At 49.5% G+C, this 25,220-nt stretch overlaps 1 protein-coding gene across 3 annotated transcripts in view; it reads left to right on the top strand.

Annotated features, from left to right (window-relative positions):
• The window catches only part of dysf (dysferlin, limb girdle muscular dystrophy 2B (autosomal recessive)), a 334,329-nt gene that overhangs the window by 125,340 nt on the left and 183,769 nt on the right, over nucleotides 1-25,220 (top strand). For 2 of the 3 annotated variants that reach the window (XM_078224513.1, XM_078224512.1), the window contains exons 16-19: nucleotides 4,094-4,176; nucleotides 7,188-7,223; nucleotides 16,758-16,873; nucleotides 22,055-22,168. In XM_078224513.1, coding sequence (XP_078080639.1) covers nucleotides 4,094-4,176; nucleotides 7,188-7,223; nucleotides 16,758-16,873; nucleotides 22,055-22,168 — 349 coding nt within the window. The remainder of the gene's footprint in view (nucleotides 1-4,093; nucleotides 4,177-7,187; nucleotides 7,224-16,757; nucleotides 16,874-22,054; nucleotides 22,169-25,220) is intronic. The other variant, XM_078224514.1, reaches the window with a different exon arrangement.

Here is a 25,220-nt window from a genome sequence, read left to right as displayed (position 1 = left end):
CCAACCTAAACCAATTTCTTTTCGTCCATGAACCTATCTACGGATCTCTTAAACGCCCCCAAACTAGGCGCATTTACTACTGATGCTGGCAGGGCATTCCAATCCCTCACCACCCTCTGGGTAAAGAACCTACCCCTGACATCGGTTCTATAACTACCCCCCCTCAATTTAAAGCCATGCCCCCTCGTGCTGGATTTCTCCATCAGAGGAAAAAGGCTATCACTATCCACCCTATCTAAACCTCTAATCATCTTATATGTTTCAATAAGATCCCCTCTTAGCCGCCGCCTTTCCAGCGAAAACAATCCCAAATCCCTCAGCCTCTCCTCATAGGATCTCCCCTCCATACCAGGCAACATCCTGGTAAACCTCCTCTGCACCCTCTCCAAAGCCTCCACATCCTTCCTGTAATGTGGGGACCAGAACTGCACACAGTACTCCAAGTGCGGCCGCACCAGAGTTGTGTACAGTTGCAACATAACGCTACGACTCCTAAATTCAATCCCCCTACCAATAAACGCCAAGACACCATATGCCTTCTTAACAACCTTATCTACTTGATTCCCAACTTTCAGGGATCTATGCACACATACACCTAGATCCCTCTGCTCCTCCACACTATTCAAAGTCCTCCCGTTAGCCCTATACTCAACACATCTGTTATTCCTACCAAAGTGAATTACCTCACACTTCTCCGCATTAAACTCCATCCGCCACCTCTCGGCCCAACTTTGCAACCTGTCTAAGTCTTCCTGCAAACTACGACACCCTTCCTCACTGTCTACCACACCACCGACTTTGGTGTCATCAGCAAATTTGCTAATCCACCCAACTATACCCTCATCCAGATCATTAATAAATATTACAAACAGCAGTGGCCCCAAAACAGATCCCTGAGGTACACCACTTGTAACCGCACTCCATGATGAATATTTACTATCAACCACCACCCTCTGTTTCCTATCCGCTAGCCAATTCCTGATCCAATTTCCTAGATCACCCCCAATCCCATACATCTGCATTTTCTGCAGAAGCCTACCATGGTGAACCTTATCAAACGCCTTACTAAAATCCATATATACCACGTCCACTGCCTTGCCCCCATCCACCTCCTTGGTCACTTTCTCAAAAAAACTCAATAAGGTTAGTAAGGCACGACCTACCTGCCACAAAACCATGCTGACTATCACCTATCAATTCATTACTCTCCAAATAACTATAAATCCTATCCCTTATAATTTTTTCCAACATCTTGCCGACAACAGAAGTGAGACTCACCGGTCTATAATTCCCGGGGAAGTCTCTGTTCCCCTTCTTAAACAATGGGACAACATTCGCTAACCTCCAATCTTCTGGTACTATACCAGAGGCCAACGACGACCTGAAGATCAGAGCCAGAGGCTCTGCAATCACTTCTCTTGCCTCCCAGAGAATCCTTGGATAAATCCCATCCGGACCAGGGGATTTATCTATTTTCAGACCCTCCAGAATATCCTGCACATCCTCCTTATCAACTGTAATACTGTCTATTCTACTCCCTTGCAACCCAGTGTCCTCCTCAGCTATATTCATGTCCCCTTGCGTGAACACCGAAGAGAAATATTGGTTCAATGCTTCACCAATCTCCTCCGGTTCCACACATAACTTCCCTCTGCCATCTATAACTGGCCCTAAACTTGCCCTAACCAACCTTCTGTTCTTGACATACCTATAGAACGCCTTAGGATTCTCTTTAACCCTATCCGCCAAAGTCTTCTCATGTCCCCTTTTAGCCCTTCTAAGCTCGCTCTTCAACTCCCTCTTAGCCAATCTAAAGCTTTCTAGTGCACTACCCGAGTGCTCACGTCTCATCCGAACATAAGCCTCCTTTTTCTTTTTAACCAACAAAGAAACTTTTTTGGTGCACCACGGTTCCCTAGCCCTACCAATTCCTCCTTGCCTGACAGGGACATACCTATCACAGACTCGCAGTAGCTGCTCCTTGAAAAAACTCCACATGTCGGACGTTCCCAGTCCCTGTAATCTCCTAGTCCAACCTATGTTTCCTAATTCTCTCCTAATAGCCTCATAATTACCCTTCCCCCAGCTAAAACCACTGGCCCGAGGTTCATGCCTATCCCTTTCCATCACTAAGGTGAACGTAACCGAATTGTGGTCACTATCACCAAAATGCACACCAACTTCCAAGTCTAGCACCTGGTCTGGCTCATTTCCCAGCACCAGATCCAAGGCATGCTTGCCTTCATCGGCCGGGGTACTGAGTTTAAAAATTGGCAAGTCATGTTGCAGCTTTATAGAACCTTAGTTAGGCCGCACTTGGAATATAGTGTTCAATTCTGGTCGCCACATTAACAGAAGGATGTGGAGGCTTTGGAGAGGGGACAGAAAAGATTTACCAGGATGTTCTCTGGTATGGAGGGCATCAGCTATGAGGAGAGGTTGGAGAAACTTGGTTTGTTCTCACTGGAGCGACGGAAATTGAGGGGAGACCTGATAGAAGTCTACAAGATTATGAGAGGCATGGACAAAGTGGATAGTCAGAAGCTTTTTCCCAGGGTGGAAGAGTCAATGACTAGGGGGCATAGGTTTATGGTGCGAGGGGCAATGTTTAAAGGAGATGTACGAGGCAGATTTTTTACACAGAGTAGTGGGTGCCTGGAACTCGTTGCCGGGGGAGGTAGTGAAAGCGGATACGGTAGTGACTTTAAAAGGACGTCTTGACAAGTACATGAATAGGATGGGAATGGAGCGATATGGTCCCCGGAAGGGGAGGGGGTTTTAGTTAAGTCGGGCAGCATGGTCGGTGCAGGCTTGGAGGGTCGAAGGGCCTTCTCCTGTGCTGCAACTTTCTTTGTTCTTTGTTCTTTGTAAGGGCAGGAGGTTTAGTGGGATGTGAGGAAAATTTTAGCAACATTTAAGAAGCATCTGGATGGGTTCATGAATAGGGAGTTACAGACTGAGTAAGAGCGAAGGATTTTTTTCGCTTGGACATCATGCTCGGCACAGGCTTGGAGGGCTGAAGGGCCTGTTCCTGTGCTGTACTTTTCTTTCTTCTTTAAAAAACATTTTTACTCAGAGGGTGGTGACGGTCTGGAATGCGCTGCCTGGGAGGGTGGTAGAGGCGGGATGCCTCACATCCTTCAAAAGATATCTGGGTGCGCACTGGGCACGTCATAACATTCAGGGCTATGGGCCAAGTGCTGGCTGATTGGGATTAGGTGAGAGTTCAGATGTTTCTAATGCATTGGTGCAAACCTGATGGGCCGAAGGGCCTCTTCTGCGCTGTGTGATTCTGTGATTCTAGAACCATTCTCGTGAACCCTTTTAGCTCCCTCTCCAAAGCTGTCACATCCTTCCCACAGTCTGGTGTCCCGAGCTTGGCACAATGTTCAGTTGAGGCTGAAACAATGTCTTAGAAAGCTTTGTCATAACCTCTTCGCATTGACACTCCTTGCCACTATTTCTAAAGCCCAGGATTTCATGTGTGATGATAAACACTTCCTCAGCCTGCCTGGCCACCGTGAATAATTTGGCAGAATGGCAGAGTGTACGTGGGCTGCAGGAGAAGATTATTTGAGTTCGATTTGGTCCATCAAGCCTTGCGTCTTTTGTAGGGGAGGTGGTGGCAAATTGGTACTGTCACTGGACTAGTAATCCAGAGAGCCATGGTAGTGCTCCAGGGACCCAGGTTCAAATCCCACCATGTCTGATGGCGAAATTTGAATTAATTAAGAATCTGGAATTAAAAGCTAAATGATGACCCTGAAACCATTGTCAATTGTTGTAAAAACCCATCTGTTCACTGACGTCCTTCAGGGAAGGAAATCTGCTGTCCTTACCCGGTCTGGCCTACATGTGACTCCAGAGCCACAGCAATGTGGTTGACTCTGAAATGGCCTAGCATGCTACTCAATTCCAGGGCAACTAGGGTTGGGCTGTAAATTCTGGCCTCGCCAGCGATGTCCACATTACCATGAATGAATCGGAATGTTTGCTTATTATTTCTGAATCTCACACTCTGATGTTAGTGATTTGGGTCTGCGGTGGTCTGTTGGTTATGGGTGACTTTCGTTGATGTGTTTTGCCTCACCAGGGATCGATTAACACAGAATGATGTGATTGGCACAACTTACTTATGCATGTCCAAAATCTCTGCCCCAGGAGGAGAGATTGAAGGTAAGTGGTAGCTATGGTAGCTTAAACTTCGGTGATGGCTAGGGTAGGTTAGAAGTGTAGCGATGGTGAAGGAGGATTGGAATTTGATATTGTAATACTAGCTTGAAGTTCCTGAACGGTGATGGTAGATTAGATTTTCTGTCAGGGTTACAGTAGGTTGTACTTTAGGAATGGTTAGGATAGTTTGTAAATTGAAGGGCGGCTCGGTGGCACAGTGGTTAGCACTGCTGCCTCACAGCGCCAGGGACCCGGGTTCGATTCCCGGCTTGGGTCACTGTCTGTGTGGAGTTTGCACATTCTCCCCGTGCCTGCGTGGGTTTCCTCCGGGTGCTCCGGTTTCCTCCCACAGTCCAAAGATGTGCGGATTAGGTTGATTGGCCATGCTAAATTGCCCCTAGTTTCAGGGGGATTAGCAGGGTAAATGTGTGCGGTTACGGGAATAGGGCCTGGGTGGGATTTGATGGACCGAATGGCCTCCTTCTGTACTGCAGGGATTCTATGATGTACAGTAATTGTTATGGTGAGTAGAAGTCTAGGTTATGGCAGGATGAAGTTTATCGCAGGTTGAGGTTCAATGACAGTCACGTTAGATCCAAGCTCCGTGGTGGTTACAGCAGGTTAGTGTTAGTGATGGAAGTTCAGCACTGGTTATGGTAAGTTGAAGATCAGTAAACATTCGGGCAGGTTTAATGATGGCTAGATAATGGGTTAGAATGTAATGATAGTTACAGTGGGTTGAAGTTTAGTAATAGTTACGGGCTTTGTTGGATTGATTAACACTGTTCATATTGATCCAAGTGTCACGACAGAGATTAACGGCAGTTTGTCATTGTGTTCTCTCCTGAGCCTCTCAACAAATCTTCCAAACAAACTCTGGGCTTAACTTCACTTGGAGCAGTGTTTGGACAACCTCTGACCAGCTGAATAGAATCATAGAATCTCTACAGTGCAGAAGGTGGCCTTTTGGCCCATCGAGCCTGCACCGACCACAAACCAGGTTCTATCCCCGTAACACCATTTACCCTGATAGTCCCTCTGACACGAAGGGTCAATTTAACATGGCAAATCAACCTAATCCGCACATCTTTGGACTGATTAGAATCCATAGAATCACTGCAGTGCTGAAGGAGGCCATTCAGCCCATCGAGCCTGCGCTGACAGCAATCCCACCCAGACCCTAACCCCGTAACCCCACCTACTTACTCTGCTCGTCCCCCTGACACTAAGAGGCAATTTAGTTTATAAAGTTTATTTATTTATTAGTCACATGTAAGCTGACATTAACACTGCAATGAAGTTACTGTGAAAATCCCCTAGTTGCCACACTCCGGCGCTTGTTCGGGAACACTGAGGGAGAATTTAGCATGGACAATCCACCTGACCTGCACATCTTTGGAGTGTGGGAGGAAACCGGAGCACCCGGAGGAAACCCACGCAGACATGGGGAGAACATGCAGACTCCGCACAGACAGTGACCCAAACCGGGAATTGAACCCGGGTCCCTGGCGCTGTGAGGCAGCTGTGCTAACCACTGTGCTACTGTGCCTTCCCAAGACCCCTTCACTGATAATCATGGACAATACACGGGAAGGACCTTCAGCCCAACATACCTCTGCTACCTCTTTGAAACAAAGAACAAAGAACAGTACAGCACAGGAAACAGGCCCTTCGGCCCTCCAAGCCTGTGCCGCTCCTTGGTCCAACTCGACCAATCGTTTGTATCCCTCCATTCCCAGGCTGCTCATGTGACTATCCAGGAAACAGCGATTCAGTCAATCCCACTCCCCTGCTCTGCCCCCATGACCATGCCTATTTCATTGAAGTGAGATTTCTATTTGTCTTCCCTTCAGATCTATATCTAATTCCCTTTTGAAACTGATTCTTACTTTCACTACCTCTTCAGGCAATGCGTGCCTGATCATAACAATTTACTGTACATCAAAATTCACATTGTCTCCCTCCCCTGGCCCCCGCCAATCCCGGTTCTCTCAGTGGGTTTCCAAATTCGCTATTCTCTGGTTACCAACCCACCTGCTACTAGAAAGTTTTTTTCTCTCTATCCACTCTAAACCCCTCATCATTTTGAACACCTCTCGAATGCTTCCCTTAATCTTCCCTGGTGTAAGGCCAGGGGCCCTGCTCTGCCTGTCTCATAGCTCAGGGCGGTTTTTAAAGTTTATTTATTAGTGTCACTAGTAGGCTTACATTAACGCTGCAATGAAGTTACTGTGAAAGTCCCCGAGTCACCACACTCCAGTACCTGTTCGGGTACACTGAGGGAGAATTTAGCATGGACCTCCCTCGGAGAGAGAGACTGAGAGACACCAGTCAGTGTACAGAGATCTCCCTCGGAGAGAGAGACTGAGAGACACCAGTCAGTGTACAGAGATCTCCCTCGGAGAGAGAGACTGAGAGACACCAGTCAGTGTACAGAGATCTCCCTGAGAGAGAGACTGAGAGACAGCAGTCAGTGTACAGTGATCTCCCTGAGAGAGAGACTGAGAGATACCTGTCAGTGTACAGTGATCTCCCTGAGAGAGACTGAGAGACAGCAATTAGATGTAAAATTAACAATTGATTTCGCATCAGTTGTGATTTGCCGAATGGAATTCAAGCTTCTGCCAATCTTTGTGTGTGGGGGACTTCCCTCATTTCATTCTGGAAAGGTCTGTCTCAAATGTTCAGACAGTGACCCCTAATTATAAATTCCCCAACCAGTGGAAAATCGATATATCTCGATCTACCTCATTAGTTTCCCTCGAAACATCCTTTCAACATCTGTATTCCAGGGAATCTGATGGAGATTCTGAAATGTCTCCTTGGAATTTAACCCTTGGGCTCCAGATGTTTTGTTAAATCTACACTGCATTCCTGCCCAGGCTCACACCTCCTTCCTCGCTGTCCCTCGTCTCTCTCCCTCGTCTCTCTCTCTCTCTCTCTCTCTCCATTGCGTTCTCTTTCTCACACTCTGCTAACTGTCTCCATTTCTTTCCCATCTCTTTGTGCTTCAGATATTTCCCCCGTGGTTTCCGAAACCATCAGCGGCTGTAGGTTTTGCCGAATGATTTTCTATATTTAGTGACTTGTTTTTGGGTGCTGTTTTTTTGCATTGCTTCCAGTAGCTTAGCTCGGAATGGCAGGGAGATGTCACGCCGACGTTTGTGTGACACTTTGCTTGACATTTTATCTTTTGAGGCGTGGGCGCTTGCTTTGGCTGAACAACACACACTGGGTCACGACATTTCCAAATCCGACGCAAGGTCAAAAGCTCCTCTCCCTCCCAGTTCCTGACTGGCTTGTGGCTTTTCTCCACCTCACTCGTCACCGTTTGTCCGTGCATCCCAGTGATGCACCGGGATTGGGTGGGAGTAAATAGGAAACCCAATCAAGGCAAAGGTTGCAAACAAGGGAAGGGGTGGAGGGCACGGCCAGTGTGGCAGGAAGAGGAAAGGAATGTCGAGAATGTGGGTAGAGTGGCCTTACCAAGCCATCTATCCCCTTGCTCCATCTGTAGCCTGCTGGTGGACAGCCAATAACGGAATTTGACAATGCTTAACCATAAGTAGACCCCATACAGTAACCACTGACCTGGCAGTCGTTTGATGGGGCAGTGCAGAGTTCCTTTCACAAACTGGTATTGAGTGCAAAGACAAGGCTAGATCCTAACTCAGGGAATTCAGTGAGGAGGAAGTCTCGTTCCTATGAAGGTCATTTAAATACATTATTATTCCTCTTCCGATGCACTCCCCTCCGGTCCTGAGGATGTGAAGGGGTAACATTTAACTTCAATAGGAAGTACAGGTCTGGCTGCCAGCCCAATTGGCTGTCCATTCGACCAATTGGAAAGGAGGATTGTGTGGAATGCACAGCAGAGAGCTGAGCCAATGGCGTCTGGTGAATTACCTCAAGGGCCATTGTCCCATCTGCAAGACAAGGCCACAAGTGTAAGCAGGATGTTTGACACCTAACCCAACTCTCACCCAATGGCAAAGTGTTGGAAGAGTTTCACAGAGTTTGTGAAGTTCAGTTCAAACCATTGACCAAAGGTACAGCTCCTGTAAGACTCAATGTACTCTATTCTGGCAATCATAATCAGTAGAGATGCCCTCTATCCCTTTAACTCACCTTGTGCACAGGAACAAGAGCAGGTCCGAATCTGGGAATTCTTTGGTGAGCAACTCACCTCCTGACTCCCCATCTACAAGGCACAAGTCAGGGGTGTGAGGGAATACTCTCCACTTGCCTGGATGGGTGCAGCTCCAACAACACTCGAGAAGCTTGGCACCATCCGGGACAAAGCAGTCCACTTGATTGGCACCCCATCCACCACCTTCAACATTCATTCCCTCCACCGCCAATGCACAGTGTGTACCATCTACAAAATGCACTGCAGGAACTCACCAAGATTCCTGAGTCAGCACCGTCCAAAACCATGACCACTTCCATCTAGAAGGACAAGAGCAGCAGATACATGGGAACCCCACCACCTGGAGGTTCCTTCCAAGCCACTCACCATCCTGACTTGGAAATATATCGCCGTTCCTTCGCTGTCACTGGGTCAAAATCCTGGAACTCCCTCCCTAACAGCACTGTGGGTGTACCTACACCTCATGGACTGTAGCGGTTTAAGAAGATAGCCGCCACCTTCTGAAGGTCAATTAAAGATGGGCAATAAATGTTGGTTCAGCCAGCGATTCCCACATCTTTTGAAAGTATAAAACAAGAAGTCTCACTCCCCTACTCAAACCAATACACAACCTTGTTGATTGATGGGTGCATTGTATCAAGAGGCCTTGTGGTTTGGCCATCCTTGGCTAATCTTAGAATCTCTGTGGTGCAGAAGGAGGTTATTTGGCCCATCGAGTTATTTGGCCCATTTGGAGGGCCGAAGGGCCTGTTCCTGTGCTGTATTGTTCTTTGAGTCTCCACCAACTCTCCAAAAGAGCATCTTACTCAGGCCCGTTCTGTCTCCATAACCCCATGCATTTACCATGGCCAATCCACCTAACCCGCACATCTTTGGACTGTGGGAGGAAACCGGAGCACCAAGGGATACCAATGGGCAATTTAGCATGGCCAATCCACCTACTCTGCGGATCTTTGGAATGTGGGAAGAAACCCGAGCACCCAGAGGAAATCCACGCAGACACGGGGAGAATGTGCAAACTCCACTCAGACACCTGAGGCCGGAATTGAATCCAGGTCCCTGTTGCTGTGAGGCAGCAGTACTAACCACTGTGCCACCGTGCCATCCTAATCTGATATGTCCTATAATCATGAACACCCAATCTCGCTTTCTGCTGCATGTGCCCATAATCAATTCTTCATAAAATCTCTAAGAGTCTTGTATGCTTCAGTAAGGATAACCAATGGCTTGCCAATGGGAAAATATGGACTTAGACTGCATTTGGAGCACAGAAACACAACAGTTCGCCCAACTGACCATTGCTGGCCCTTGAGCTCCACATGAGCTAGGGTGGCACGGTGGCACAGTGGTTAGCACTGCTGCCTCACAGCGCCAGGGATCCGTGTTCAATTCCCGGCTTGGGTCACTGTCTGTGTGGAGTTTGCACATCCTCCCCATGTCTGCCTGGGTTTCCTCTGGGTGCTCCTCCCACTGTCCAAAGATGTGCGGGTTAGGTTGATTGGCCATGCTAAAGTGACCCTAGTGTCAGGGGATTAACAGGGTAAATATGTGGGGTTATGGGAATAGGGTCTGGGTGGGATTGTGGTCGGTGCAGACTCGATGGGCCGAATGGCCGCTTACTGCACTGGACGGATTCTATGATTCTGTGAACCTCCTCTGACCTCACTTCATCTGATAGCATCAACATATCCTTTGAAACATTGACCCTAGAAGCCGATAGATAGCTCTAGCGAGATGAATAATGACTGTTGGGTTACACTTGGATGCCACCCTGTGACCACTTCCTGGAGAATTGATAGAGGGCAGTCCCATTGATTAGAGTAAGAGGCAACAATGGGGTATAAAACAGTGGCTGGGATTTTCCAGTTCCGCCTTGGCAGGACTCGCTGTGGGAAGGTCAGCGGCCAAGCCAGAAGTCCATTGACTTTCACCGGAGTGGAAAATCTGGGCAGTGGGCAGGGATTGCCTCTCAATGTTACTGTCACAAGAGCAAGTTCAACCCCATCCATCAAAGCTTTTGGTTGAGCTCAGGACCCAGCTCACCACATTCATCTGTTTACCGCGATGGTCTTCCCTCCAATTAGACATGACCTGCATCTACCTGGCCAAACGGAATGGTGTGATGAGGAAAGAGTGGATCATCTCAATCCGAGTTTCACCTCCTCACAGTAGAACAACAATGCGTTCGAAGTGGAAAATCCATTGATTCATTTTGACAAGATAGTCCCAGCCACACTCCATCTCTGAATTGATTGACATCCTCCAGTTTGTGTTGTGTGATGGGTACACTTTGGTCTTTTCTCATTGCATGTGGCCTGAGGAAGCTTGGTGTTGGTGCTGTTGGTGTTGGGAATGCTGTTGGGAATTGTGGTGGGAATGGTATTGGTGTTGGGAATGCTATTGGGAATCATGTTGTTATTGGGAATGATACTGGGAATGGTATTGGTGTTGGGAATTATGATGGCATTGGGAATGATATTGGGAATGTTATTGATGTTGGGAATGCTATTGGAAATGATGATGGCATTGGGAATGATGTTGGGAATTTGTATTGGTGTTGGGAATGCTGTTGGGAATCATGTGATTGGGAATGGTATTGATGTTGGGAATTCAGTTGAGAATTATACTGGGAATGGTATTGGTATCAGGAATGTTATTGGGAATTGTGTTGTTATTGGGAATGATATTGGGAATGGTATTAGTGTTGGGAATTCAGTTGGGAATTCTGTTGGGAATGATACTGGGAATGGTATTGGTGTAGGGAATGCTATTGGGAATTGTGTTGTTATTGGGAATGATATTGGGAATGGTGTTGGCGTTGGGGAAGTTGGTTTTGATACTCCATATCATTACAAACTTTTGAATCTTCAGGTCTCAGTGGCACAGTGTGGAAGGTAACTTGTTTATTGACTGACCCGGAGAGAGATCTGTTTACTGTTGAAGTTTGTTTATTTATTAGTTTCACAAGTAGGCTTACATTAACACTGCAATGAAGTTACTGTGAAACTCCTCGAGTCGCCACACTCCAGCGCCTGTTCAGGTGCACTGAGGGAGAATTTAGCATTGCCAGTGCACCTAACCAGCACGTCTTTCATTCTGTGGGAGGAAACCGGAGCACCCGGAGGAAACCCCGCAAACAAAGAACAAAGAACAGTGCAGCACAGGAACAGGCCCTTCGGCCCTAACCGCCTGTATCCCTCTATTCCCCATCTGTTCATGTGTCTATCCAGATAAGTCATAGAGTTATAGAGGTTTACAGCATGGAAACAGGCCCTTCGGCCCAACTTGTCCATGCCGCCCTTTTTTTTTAAAACACCCAAGCTAATCCCAATTGGCTGCATTTGGCCCATATCCCTCCATACCCATCGTACCCATGTAACTATCTAAATGCTTTTTAAAAGATAAAATTGTACCCGCCTCTACCACTACCTCTGGCAGCTTGTTCCAGACACTCACCACCCTCTGAGTGAAAAAATTGCCCCTCTGGACACTTTTGTATCTCTCCCCTCTCACCTTAAACCTATGCCCTCTAGTTTTAGACTCCCCTACCTTTGGGAAAAGATATTGACTATATACCTTGTCTATGCCCCTCATTATTTTATAGACCTCTATAAGGTCACTCCTCAGCTTCCTAAACTCCAGAGAGAAAAGTCCCAGTCTATTCAGCCTCTCCTTATAACCCAATCCATCAAGTCCCGGTAGCATCCCAGTAAATCTTTTCTGCACTCTTTCTAGTTTAATAATATCTTTTCTATAATAGGGTGACCAGAATTGCACACAGTATTCCAAGTGTGGCCTTACCAATGTCTTGTACAACTTCAACAAGACGTCCCAACTCCTGTATTCAATGTTCTGACCGATGAAACTAAGCATGCCGAATGCCTTCTTCACCACTCTGTCCACCTGCGACTCCACTTTCAAGGAGCTATGGACATGTACCCCTAGGTCTCTTTGTTCTGTAACTCTCCCCAACACCCTACCATTAACTGAGTAAGTCCTGGCCTGGTTCAATCTACCAAAATGCATCACCTTGCATTTGTCTAAATTAAACTCCATCTGCCATTCGTCAGCCCACTGGCCCAATTGATCAAGATCCCATTGCAATTGGAGATAACTTTCTTCACTGCCACCAATCTTGGTGTCATCTACAAACTTACTAACCATGCCCCCTATATTCTCATCCAAATCATTAATATAAATGACAAATAACAATGGACCCAGCACTGATCCCTGAGGCACACCGCTGGTCACAGGCCTCCAGTTTGAAAAACAACCCTCTACAACCACCCTCTGGCTTCTGTCAAGAAGCCACTTTTGTATCCAATTAGATACCTCACCCTGGATCCCATGAGATTTAACTTTATGCGACAACCTACCATGCGGTACCTTGTCAAAGGCCTTGCTAAAGTCCATGTAGACAACATCAACTGCACTGCCCTCATCTACCTTCTTGGTTACCCCTTCAAAAAACTCAAATCAAATTTGTGAGACATGATTTTCCACTCACAAAGCCATGCTGACTGTCCCGAATCAGTCCTTGCATCTCTAAATGCCTGTAGATCCTGTCTCTCAAAATACCTTCCAACAATTTACCCATCACAGATGTGAGGCTCACTGGCCTGTAGTTCCCAGTCTTTTCCCTGCAGCCCTTTTTAAACAAAGGTACAACATTTGCCACTCTCCAATCTTCAGGCACCTCACCCGTGACTGTTGATGATTAAAATATCTCGGCTAGGGGACCCGCAATTTCCTCCCCAGCCTCCCACAACATCCTGGGATATACTTCATCAGGTCCTGGGGATTTATCTACCTTGATGTGCTTTAAGACTTCTAGCACCTCCTTCTCTGTAATATGTACACTCCTCAAGACATCACTATTTATTTCCCCAAGTTCCCTAACATCCATGCTTTTCTCAACAGTAAATACTGATGAGAAATATTCAGTTAGGATCTCACCCATCCCTTGTGGATCCGTACATAGATGACCTTGTTGATCCTTAAGAGGCCCTACTCTCTCCCTTGTTACTCTTTTGCCCTTTATGTATTTGTAGAAGCTCTTTGGATTCTCCTTTGCCTTATCTGCCAAAACAAACCCGTGTCCCCTTTTGCCCTCCTGATTTCTCTCTTTACTCTACTCCTACACCCCCTATACGCTTAAAGTCTTAAATGTCGCTAACATGTCTGCCTCAACCACCTCACTTGGCAGTGCATTCCAGGCCCCCACCATTCTCTGTGTAAAAAACTTCCCCCGCACATCTCCATTGAACCTTTCCCCTTTATCTTGAACTTGTGCCCCCTTGTAATTGTCATTTCTGCCCTGGGAAAAAGCTTCCAACTGTTCACCCTATCCATACCTCTTATAATTTTATAAATTTCTATCAGGTCGCCCCTCAGCCTCCGTCTTTCCAGAGAGAACAATCCCAGTTTATTCAATCTCTCCTGATGGCTAATACCAAGGACGTGGCTGTGAGGCAGTAATGCTAACCACTGTACCACCGTGCCACCCCGGTTGTGTTTGGGGGGTGTGGGGGCGGGGGGTGGTGTGGGGTGAGGAGTGGGTACCCTGATGTAGTGTGAGCTCTTGCAAACCCACATCTCAAAGTTTACCGCAGCCAACTGATTTTTTTCATAAATAAAAACAGAAAATGCTGGATTAAACTCAGCAGGTCTGGCAGCATCTGTGGAGAGAGAAACAAAGAGTCATTGTTTCCAGTCTAATCTAACTGGAAAAGAGTCGTACGCACTCTGTTTCCCTCTCCACAGTTGCTGCCAGACCTGCTGAGATTTTCCAGCATTTCTCATTCTTACGTTGTATTCACAGCATCAGGAGTATTTTTGCTTTTGTAGTTGGTTTTTTAAATTCACTTTCGTTTTTTTTCATATTCATTCATGGGACATGGGCGTCGCTGGCTGCCCAGCATTTATTGCCCATCCCTAGTTGCCCTTGGAGGGCAGTTGAGAGTCAACCGCAGAGTCACATGTAGGCCAGACCAGGCAAGGACGGCAGATGTCCTTCCCTCAAGGACATTAGTGAACCAGTGGGTTTTTCTGACAATCGAGAATGGTTTCATCATCATCAGTCGATTCTTAATTCCAGATTATATTTTTTTACATTAAATTCAAATTCCACCATCTGCTGCGGTAGGATTCAAATCTGGCTCCCCAGAACATTAGCTGAGTTTCTGGATTAATAGTCCAGCGATGATACCACTCGGCCATCGCCTCCTCTATGTGGTATCTCTGACATGGCTGCCATTCGTTTCCCATCACTAGTTGCCCTTGTACAACTGAATGAGTTGCTACACCACTGCAAATGGCGGTTAAGAGTTAACCACCTTTGTAGTGGCACTGGCATAGTATCTCCATCTCTCCCTCCCTCCTTCCTTCTCTCCATCCTTCCTTCCCTCTCTCCCTCTCTCTCTCCATCTCTCCCTACATGTCTACTGACCCATTCCATCCATCCGTCTATCCATATGTAAAAGATCAAGTAAAGCCACTAAGTTTCCTTGCCTGAAGGAGATCAGTGAACCAGGTGGGTTTATACACCCCTCCTAAACGCCCTGGTAACCTCTTTTCTGACACCAGCTTTTTATTCCAGATAACTTATTTTCCAAACTCAAACAATGATGCAATTTGTACTCATTATGTGGATTATTCACCCTGCGGCAGTGAAGGAACGGCGATATATTTCCTAGTCAGGATGGTGAGTGACTTGGGGGGGAACCTCCAGGTGGTGGTGTTCCCAGGTATCTGCTGTTCTTGTCCTTCTAGATGGTAGTGGTCAAGGTTTTGGTTGGTGCTGTTGAAGGAATCTTGGTGCGTTTCTGCAGTGTACCGTGTAGATGGTGCACACGGCTGCCACTGTGCGTCGGTGGTGGAGGGACTGAATGTTTGTGGATGGCAGGAGGTCAACTAATGGGGCAGCTTTGACCTGGATGGTGTTGAGCTTCTTGAGTGTTCTTTGAGCTGCACCCATCCAGCAAGCGGGGATTATTCAATCACACTCCTGACTTGTGCCTTGTAGATGGTGGACAAGCTTCGGGGAGTCAGGAGGTGAAGAACTTGCTGCAGCATATGTGGCCAGTCCAGTTCAGTCCCTAGTCAGTGGTGACTCCGAGGCTGTAGATGGTTGGAGATTCAATGATGGGAAGGCATTTGAATGCCAAAAAGAGGTGATTAAACTGAGAGTTGTGAATGGGATCCGAGACTACAATCTTTAGTAAAGATTCCCACTTCTGAGCTTACGATGGAGGGAAGGCCATTGATGAAGCAGCTGAAGATGGTTGGGTCTGGGACACTACCCCGAGGAACTCCTGCTGTGATGTTCTGGAGCTGAGATGATTGACCTCCCACCGCCATAACCATCCTCCAACCAGCGGAGAGTTTTGCCGCTGATTGCCATTGATTTAACTTTTCTAGGGCTCTTTGATGCCGCATTTAGTCAACTCCCATCAAATCAATTACAAAAACTGGAACATAAAGCGAGTCTCAATAATGTTGACCATGAAACTATGATCGATTGTGAAAAAACCCATCGGGTTCGCTAATGTCTGACGGGAAGGAAATCTGCCGTCCTTACCTGGTCTGGCCTACATGTGACTCCAGACCCACAGCAATGTGGTTGACTCTCCACTGCCCTCTGAAATGGCCTAGCCACACAGTTCAAGGGCAACTGTCTGTGTGGAGTTTGCACATTCTCCTCGTGTCTGCGTGGGTTTCCTCCGGGTGTTCCGGTTTCCTCCCACAGTCCAAAGATGTGCGGGTTAGGTTGATTGGCCAGGTTAAAAATTGCCCCTTAGAGTCCTGGGATGCGTAGGTTAGAGGGATTAGCGGGTAAATATGTGGGGGTAGGGCCTGGGTGGGATTGTGGTTGGTGCAGACTCGATGGGCCGAATGGTCTCCTTCTGCACTGTAGGGTTTCTATGATTTCTATGATTTCAATTATGGATGGGCAATAAATATCCGGTCCTGTCAGTGACGCCTGCATCCCATGAAAAAATACATTTTTATAAAGCTACCTGGATGTCCAGACCATTCACTCTCACCTCACCCTTTGAGTGCAGCTCTTTTGTCCATGTTTCGACCATAGTTGTAATGACGTCAGGAGCTGAGTGACCCTGGCGGAACCCAAACTGTGCGAGTGTGAGCAGGTTATTGCTGTTGATAATATTGTCGATGGCCCCTTTACTGATTGGGATTAGGTTGTGGGTGTAGAATTGTGATTGGGTGGTTGGGGAGACAGGGATTAGGGTTGTGTGGTGGGGGAAACCATTGTGATTGCATGGTGGGAAATTTGCATTGGGTTGTGGGGGCAGCCGAGGGGTGGGGTGTGGTGATGGATTTGGGATTGGGTTGGGGTTTTGCCAAAGTTCTGACCCAAAGTAATGTTCTCCTCTGCCTCTTCCTTGTGTTTCTTCTCCGGCTCCCTCCACAGTTGATGATGGCCTGGGATACCTCCCAACCTTTGGGCCCTGCTTTGTGAACCTGTACGGAAGTCCCCGAGAGTTTACCGGCTTCCCTGACCCTTATGTCGACATGAACCTTGGCAAGGTATGGAACGCGCGCATGCTCTTCTTGTAGCCTGAAAAGCTGACGTGAAGCCGCTGTAGGGCAGCGTGGTGGCCCCCCAATGGAAACTCAGGGCGGGATTTCCCAGCCGCGCTCACCCCAAAACTGGAAAGTCCCATCCAAGGTCAATGGACCTTTGCATGGGGTCCGTGTCCCGCCCGCTACAATTCCTGTGGCGGGCGGGACGGGAAAATTCCCCCCTCAACGTCCAATTGAGTTTCTCTTTTAATATCGTGAAGCAAAGGGGTGGCACGGTGGTACAGTGGTTAGCAATGCTGCCTCACAGCGCCAGGGACCCGGGGCAGCACGGTGACACAGTGGTTAGCACTGCTGCCTCACAGCGCCAGGGACCCGGGGCAGCACGGTGGCACAGTGGTTAGCACTGCTGCCTCACAGCGCCAGGGACCCGGGGCAGCACGGTGACACAGTGGTTAGCACTGCTGCCTCACAGCGCCAGGGACCCGGGGCAGCACGGTGGCACAGTGGTTAGCACTGCTGCCTCACAGTGCCAGGGACCCGGGGCAGCACGGTGGCACAGTGGTTAGCACTGCTCCCTCACAGTGCCAGGGACCCGGGGCAGCACGGTGACACAGTGGTTAGCACTGCTCCCTCACAGCGCCAGGGACCCGGGGCAGCACGGTGGCACAGTGGTTAGCACTGCTGCCTCACAGTGCCAGGGACCCGGGGCAGCACGGTGGCACAGTGGTTAGCACTGCTGCCTCACAGTGCCAGGGACCCGGGGCAGCACGGTGGCACAGTGGTTAGCACTGCTGCCTCACAGCGCCAGGGACCCGGGGCAGCACGGTGACGCAGTGGTTAGCACTGCTGCCTCACAGCACCAGGGACCCGGGGCAGCACGGTGGCACAGTGGTTAGCACTGCTGCCTCACAGTGCCAGGGACCCGGGGCAGCACGGTGGCACAGTGGTTAGCACTGCTGCCTCACAGCGCCAGGGACCCGGGGCAGCACGGTGACGCAGTGGTTAGCACTGCTGCCTCACAGCGCCAGGGACCCGGGGCAGCACGGTGACGCAGTGGTTAGCACTGCTGCCTCACAGCGCCAGGGACCTGGGTTCGATTCCCGTCTTGGGTCACTGTCTGTGCGGAGTCTGCACGTTCTCCCCGTGTCTGCGCAGGTTTTCTCCCACACTCCAAAGATGTGCGGGTTAGGTGGATTGGCCGTGCTAAATTGCCCCTTAGTGTCAGGGGGACTAGCTAGGAAAAATGCATGGGGTTATGGGGATAGGGCCTGGGTGGGATTGTGGTCGGTGCAGACTCGAGGGGCCGAATGGCCTCCTTCTGCACTGTAGGGATTCTATGATGATTCCGAGATTTAAAGGTGAAAGTTCAAATGCCAAAGTGCGGGCAACCATGAATAGCAATAATAAGGGAAAAGCTTCCTTTATTTAGCAGTTTGTCACATCCTCAGGGCATCCCATAGTACTGTTCAATCATCAGTAACACGGCAACCAATTTGTGCACAGCAAGCTCCCACAAACATCAATGTGATAATGAGCCTGTTTCTCAGGCTTTGATTGAGGGATAAATGGCCAGCACACTGGGAGACCTTCCCTGCTATTCTGCGGGATAGCGTCATGGGATCATATCCAGGTCAACCCAGAAGGCAGACATATTTTAACCTCACATCTAAAACATCGCCTGCCGTGGGAGTGCTACAATCTGACCTTGAACCAAAGGAGGAGGTTTTAGGTCAGGTGACCACAAATATGGTCAAATACAGAGGTGGGGAATTTTTCAACCCCCAACGGTGGGTTTTCCGGAGGAGACCCGCCATTGGCTGGCCACCGAAACTTCCAGTCCCGCCAAAGACAATGGCATCTTCCATGGGATGAAAATCATATCAGCCATGATTGAAGGCTGGATGGGCCGAATGGCCTAATTCTGCCCCTATATCTCGTGGTATTACAGCTCGTGGCCACGCTGCCAGGGAACTGACCAGCCAATGGCGAGCTTCCTCTGCCGCTGGAAAACCTGCGCTGTAGGAATTGTTGCGTCTCCCCGTGTGGATCATTTAAATCAAAGTTCAGCCACCTCCAGCACAGGCTCCTCTATCTGAGCAAGTTCTTTTAACACCACCTTCGCCCTATCCCTCTCTCTGCCCCATCGCCCCCAGTCTTACCGATACTATTCAAGCGTGGGGCCCTTTGGATTTTACTCTCTTCATCTCCCTCATCTCGAAGCACTACTTTCTCTCAACCCGCCCGCCTCCTCCCGGCATCCTCGATGGTTTGGCATCAAGCCTCATCACTCCATCTCTGGCTCCTCCATGTTGAGGGGGAGTTTTCAAAGTCAGCTGACGGATAGTTGAACTGTTGGATCAGTCAACTGTAAAATTCTCATCTGGGTTCTCAAATCTCTCCATGGCCTGGCTCCCTCCCCACCCTCCCCTATACCCTCCCAGTGGCGGTTGGGGTGTCACGGGGAGGAGGCGTGGGGATGATATATAGTTTTAAGGAGCATTTTAAAATGAGTAGAGGGAGGTCAGTGAGGGAGTTCCAGAGCTTGGGGCCCAAGCAGTAGAAAGCACCATGGTGAAGCGATTAAAATTGGCGGAGCGCAGATATCTCAGAGCTTGTAGGGCTGAGGGAGTTTAGATAGCTGGAAGTGGGAGCCATTCTTGAATAGTATCGGTAAGACTGGGGGCGATGGGGCAGAGAGAGGGATAGGGTGAAGGTACAGAATGTGAAGGAGATGTTAAAAGAACTTGCTCAGATCGAGGAGCATGTGCTGGAGATGGCTGAACTTTGATTTGAATGATCCACACGGGGAGACGCAACAATCATTGAATCCCTACAGTACAGAAGGAGGCCATTCGGCCCATCGAGCCTGCACTGACAGCAATCCCACCAGGCCCCATCCCCATAACCCATGTATTTACCCTGCTAATCTCCCTGACGCTAAAGAGCAATTTTTAGTGTGGCCAATCAGCATAACCCACACATCTTTCGGACTGTGGGAGGAAACCGGAGCACCCGGAGGAAACCCACGCAGACACGGGGAGAACGTGCAGACTCCGCACAGACAGTGACCCGAGGCCGGAGTTGAACCCGGGTCCCTGTGAGGCAGGAGTGCTAATCACTGTGTCACGGTGAGGTGGTGTATGGGATGGATGCTGCCGATCTTCCTCACATCACAACAATGATGATCCTTTGAAAGAACATCATTGGCTGTGAAGCTCTTTGTGATTTTATGAGATTGTGAACGGTGCTGTAGAAACATTAGTGCGTCCTCCCCTTCATTTCTGCCTTCCTATCTTTCTGTCCTTCTTTCTTGCTCTCTTTTACTTTCTCTCCTTCCCATCATCCTCCTTCATCCTTCCATTCCTCCCATCCAATCCACGGGTGGAATCTTACCAGAAGATGGCACGGTGTCAGGACCTGACTGGAAAGCAGTGAGATTCTCCCCAGAGAAACAGGATGCTTTGCTCTCCAGATATTATGATACTTTTGTCAAAAGAATGCCGGGGTTGGGGGCACGGCTGGTGGTGGGAGGTGTTTAACACTGTCATTTTGAGGGGCGGAGCCTAAAAACATGAGCGAAACCTGGCTTCCCGGAGACCTGGGCACGCTTTAAAAAGGGCGCTCCGATCAAAGCAAAAAATAACCTTCTCCCCACCCCACCACCGGGGTACCAGAGGCCCCCCCCCCCCCCCCCCCCCCCCCCCTCCCCGGTCATCGCCGGCAACTCCCTCTCACCCCACACCCCCCTCACCCCGCCAACAGTCATTGCTGGCAAACCCCTCCCCAAACCACACCTCCCCCCCCCCCCCCCCTCTCCCCCCCCCCACCAATCATTGCCAACATCTCCCTCTGCCCCTCTGCCCATCATCGCCGGAATTTCCTCTCCCCTCCAGTGCATGCTCTCTCCCCCAACCCCACCCCCACAACATATACATGAACCCCCCACCCCCCCTACCCCGCAAAGCACGAGGCACCCACGAGGGTCTGTCCCTAATACTGACCCTGGCACGGTTTGGCACTGCCGGATTGGGCCAACCTATGCCAGGGGGCAGTGCCTGGGTATGCCCCTCTCCCCAGGGCTATACTCACCTTTGCATCCCCGGTGGTGGGAGTTGGAGGGGGGGGGATATCCCCACAACAGGTTCACATCTGGGTGAACCTGCTGTGAACATGTCATCGAGGGGGTAACTATGGTGGGGGTGGGGGTAGGGGGGGCTGATAATTATGTTAAAATTGATATAAATTGATGGAGTTCAGATGAGGGGGGATCTCAAAGAGACTTAACAGGACGGGACAGGGTAGATGCAGGGAGGATGTTCCCGATGGTGGGGGAGCCCAGAACCAGGGGTCACAGTCTGAGGATTCGGGGTTGACCATTTAGGACGGAGGTGAGGAGACATTTCTTCACCCAAAGAGTGGTGAGCCTGTGAAATTCATTACCACAGGAAGCAGTTGATGCCAAAACATTGAATGTATTCAAGAGGCGGCTGGATATAGCACTTGGGGCGAATGGGATCAAAGGTTATGGGGAGAAAGCAGGATTAGACTATTGAGTTGGACGATCAGCCATGATCGTGATGAATGGTGGAGCAGGCTCGAAGGGCCGAATGGCCTTCTCCTGCTCCTATCTTCTATGTTTCTATGTAAATGTATTAAAATGAGGTTCTCGCCTTATGCAGGTGTCAACCTCATGTCATCATCAGCGAGGGGTGGGGAACATCACAGAGGGCAATCACTCCGGGGAGAATCACATCTCCCGATTCCCTCCGGATATTCAACCCCCGTCGCTGTTCACTCTGACAGGGAACGCAGGCCGAAAGTCCCCCCCCACATTTCTTCCTTTCTCTCACCAGACCTTCTTCATTTCCTTTCTCGCTCTCCGTCTTTCACTTTCTCTCCTTCCCCTCTCTTCTTCCCATCTCTCCCATCCCTCCTTCTTTCTGTCCTTCATTCCTGCATTTCCTCCCTCTTTCCATCCCTCCTTTCCTCTCCTTCATCCCGTCGTTCCTTCCGTCATAAGGGACAGTGTGAAAGGGGCAGTAGCTGTGGATAGTGTGGATGGTGAGAGCGCTGGACGGCCACCTTGGGCCAATTGGGCTCTTGCTGTGCGCTAAGTCATTGCGCAGAGTGAAGTGTGAATGCAGTCAGTCTGATTTCAGCTTTGTACAATTCTCCCATCCCCAGGGCGAGGCGATGGCCTACCGAGGCAGGATTCTGCTGGAACTGAGCACCAAGCTCGTGGATCAGACTGAGCAGAAGATTGAGGAGATCCCATCAGATGATCTCCTGAGACTTGAGGTAATTTTAAACTTTATTTATTAGTCACAAGTAGGCTTACATTAACACTGCAATGAAGTTACTGTGAAAATCCCCTAGTCGCCACACTCCAGCGCCTGTTCGGGTACACTGAGGGAGAATTTAGGTGCCAATGCACCAAACCAGCACATCTTTCGGACTGTGGGAGGAAACCGGAGCTCCCAGAGAAAACCCACATAGACACGGGGAGAACGTGCAGACTCCGCACAGACAGTGACCCAAGCTGGGAATTGAACCCGGGTCCCTGGCGCTGTGAGGCAGCAGTGCTAACCACTGTGCTGCCGTGCTGCCCGATAATTTCCTGGATGTTGATTTTGATTTGATTTGATTTGATTTATTATTGTCACATGTATGAGTATACAGTGAAAAGTATTGTTTCTTACGCGCTATACAGACAAAACATACTGTTCATAGAGAAAGAAACGAGAGGGTGCAGAATATAGTGTTACAGTCATAGTTAGGGTGTAGAGAAAGATCAACTTAATGCAAGGTAGGTCCATTCAAAAGTCTGACAGCAGCAGGGAAGAAGCTGTTCTTGAGTCGGTTGGTACGTGACCTCAGACTTTTGTATCTTTTTCCCAACGGAAGAAGGTGGAAGAGAGAATGTCCGGGGGTGAGTGAGGTCCTTAATTATGCTGGCTGCTTTTCTGATATTTGATTTGATCATATTGTGGGTGCTATACAAGATCATAAGAAATAGGATCTTGAGTAGGCCATTCGGCCCATCGGGCCTGCTCCACCAGCCGATCAAATCATAGCTGATCTGGTGTGACCTCGATCGCTTTCCTGCCGGTCCCCCATACCCCTCGACTCCCTGGTCAATCAGAAATCTGTCTAACTCAGCCCTGAATATATTCAATGACCCAGCCTCCAGTGCTCTCCACGGAAGGGAGTTCCAAAGATTAACGATCCTTGGAGAGAAGAAATTCCTCCTCCATCCAATCTTCCTTCCAGGATGCCACCACAGGGTTGGAGAGGTTAAAGCACGTTAGCAAGTTACCAGGTGAGAGCATGGTACCAGATTACCAGGTTAGAGCACATTACCGCATTACCAAGTGATGCGCTACTCAAACACGAGGCCTGAAGCTCGGTAAATGAAAGGCTTTTATTTACTGTAATGAAGCAGCCAGTAATTATATACACTATCCCAGACTGAAGGGGTCCCGGCCAGAGCAGGGACTCTTATACCTCTCCCAGGACGGGAGCCCGACTGGGATGTGCCACAACACTACAGTACAAAGGTGTAACAACCCCACCCTAACCCCAACAGCAACAATAGCACAACCCAACAGTAACATATGTACATCCTTGTAGTACTGGCCAGCCCCTGGCTCAGTACTATCCAGTGGGAACCAACGATGGTTCACCACATTCACCCCTCCTTTGAGAACAAAGGCCGGCGGGGTACAAAAACAGAATGAAGTGTCAGCAGTCTATAAGTTCAGACGGTCATGGGGACCGCACCGTCGTTGTGACCTCCTCAATACCGGCGGTGACACCGGAGTAGGCACTTGCGGTGGCGTCCTCCCCAAGGCGGCGTCCAGCTGTTCTTCCACGGACTCACAGGCCGGTTGACCCTGAGGCGACGGTAGTCCATGGGATCCTGACACGCCCCGCTGTGGCGACCATCTTCTGGGCTCAGGCAAGCTGGACATGGGAGTAAAATTGTTAAGCAATGGTCCCGATGCTGCCCGCGCCGTGTCCGGGGAAGAAACAAGAGATAAAGGGTTTGTAACAGGGGGTATGGGAGCGACAGGGGTTGCTACGTCCCCTGCTGGCGCCAGGTCTCGGATCGAGACCGTATCCTCTCGCCCGTCAGGGTATGCCACATAGGCATACTGAGGGTTGGCGTGGAGGAGATGGACCTGTTCGACCAACGGGTCGGACTTGCGGGCCCTTACATGTCGCCGCAGGAGGACGGGTCCTGAGTACATCAACCAAGACGGTAATGAGGTCCCCAAGGAAGACTTCTGAGGGAATGAGAACATCCTCTCGTGGGGAGTAGCATTGGTTGCCGTACACAGGAGGGAGCGAATAGAATGGAGCGCATCAGGGAGCACCTCTTGCCAACGGGAGACTGGAAGACCTTTTGACTTCAATGCCAGTAAGACAGCCGTCCAGACTGTAGCATTCTCGCATTCCACCTGTCCATTACCCTTAGGGTTGTAGCTCGTGGTCCTACTAGAGGCAATCCCGTATGAGAGCAGGAATTGCCTCAAGTCATCGCTCATGAACGACGAGCCCCTGTCGTTATGGATGTAGCCAGGGTACCCGAACAGGGTAAAGAGATCACGGAATGCCTTGATAACCGTGGCAGCGGATGTATCAGAGCAGGGAACAACAAAAGGGAACCGAGAGTACTCGTCAATGACATTGAGGAAGTACACATTCCGATCTGTTGAGGGAAGGGGGCCCTTAAAATCGACACTCAGTCTCTCGAAGGGACGAGTATCCTTGACTAAATGTGCCCGGTCAGGTCGGTAAAAGTGCGGTTTGCATTCCGCGCAAACCCGACAGCTTCTTGTTACTGACTTGACGTCCTCCACTGAGTAAGGCAGGTTGCGGGCTTTTATAAAGTGGTAGAGCCGAGTGACCCCAGGATGGCATAGGTCATTATGGAGGGCCTGCAAACGGTCCTCCTGTATACTAGTGCATGTTCCACGCGAGAGGGCATCCGAGGGCTCATTGAGTTTCCCTGGACGGTACATGATGTCGTAGTTATAGGTGGAGAGTTCAATTCTCCACCGCAAGATCTTGTCATTCTTGATCTTGCCCCTCTGCGTGTTGTTAAACATGAACGCCACGGACCGCTGGTCCGTGATCAGGGTGAACCGTTTTCCCGCCAAGTAATGGCGCCAGTGCCTGACGGCCTCCACAATGGCCTGGGCCTCCTTTTCCACCGCTGAATGCTGAATTTCAGGGCCTTGGAGGGTGCGGGAAAAAAATGCGACGGGCCTGCCCGCCTGGTAAGTGTGGCGGCCAGGGCGAAATCAGATGCATCGCTCTCCACCTGAAAGAGGATGGACTCGTCTAC

The sequence above is a fragment of the Mustelus asterias genome, chromosome 1 (assembly GCF_964213995.1).
Source record: "Mustelus asterias chromosome 1, sMusAst1.hap1.1, whole genome shotgun sequence".
In the NCBI taxonomy this organism is placed as follows: Eukaryota; Metazoa; Chordata; class Chondrichthyes; order Carcharhiniformes; family Triakidae; genus Mustelus; species Mustelus asterias.
This window is presented reverse-complemented; position numbering and strand designations above follow the sequence as displayed.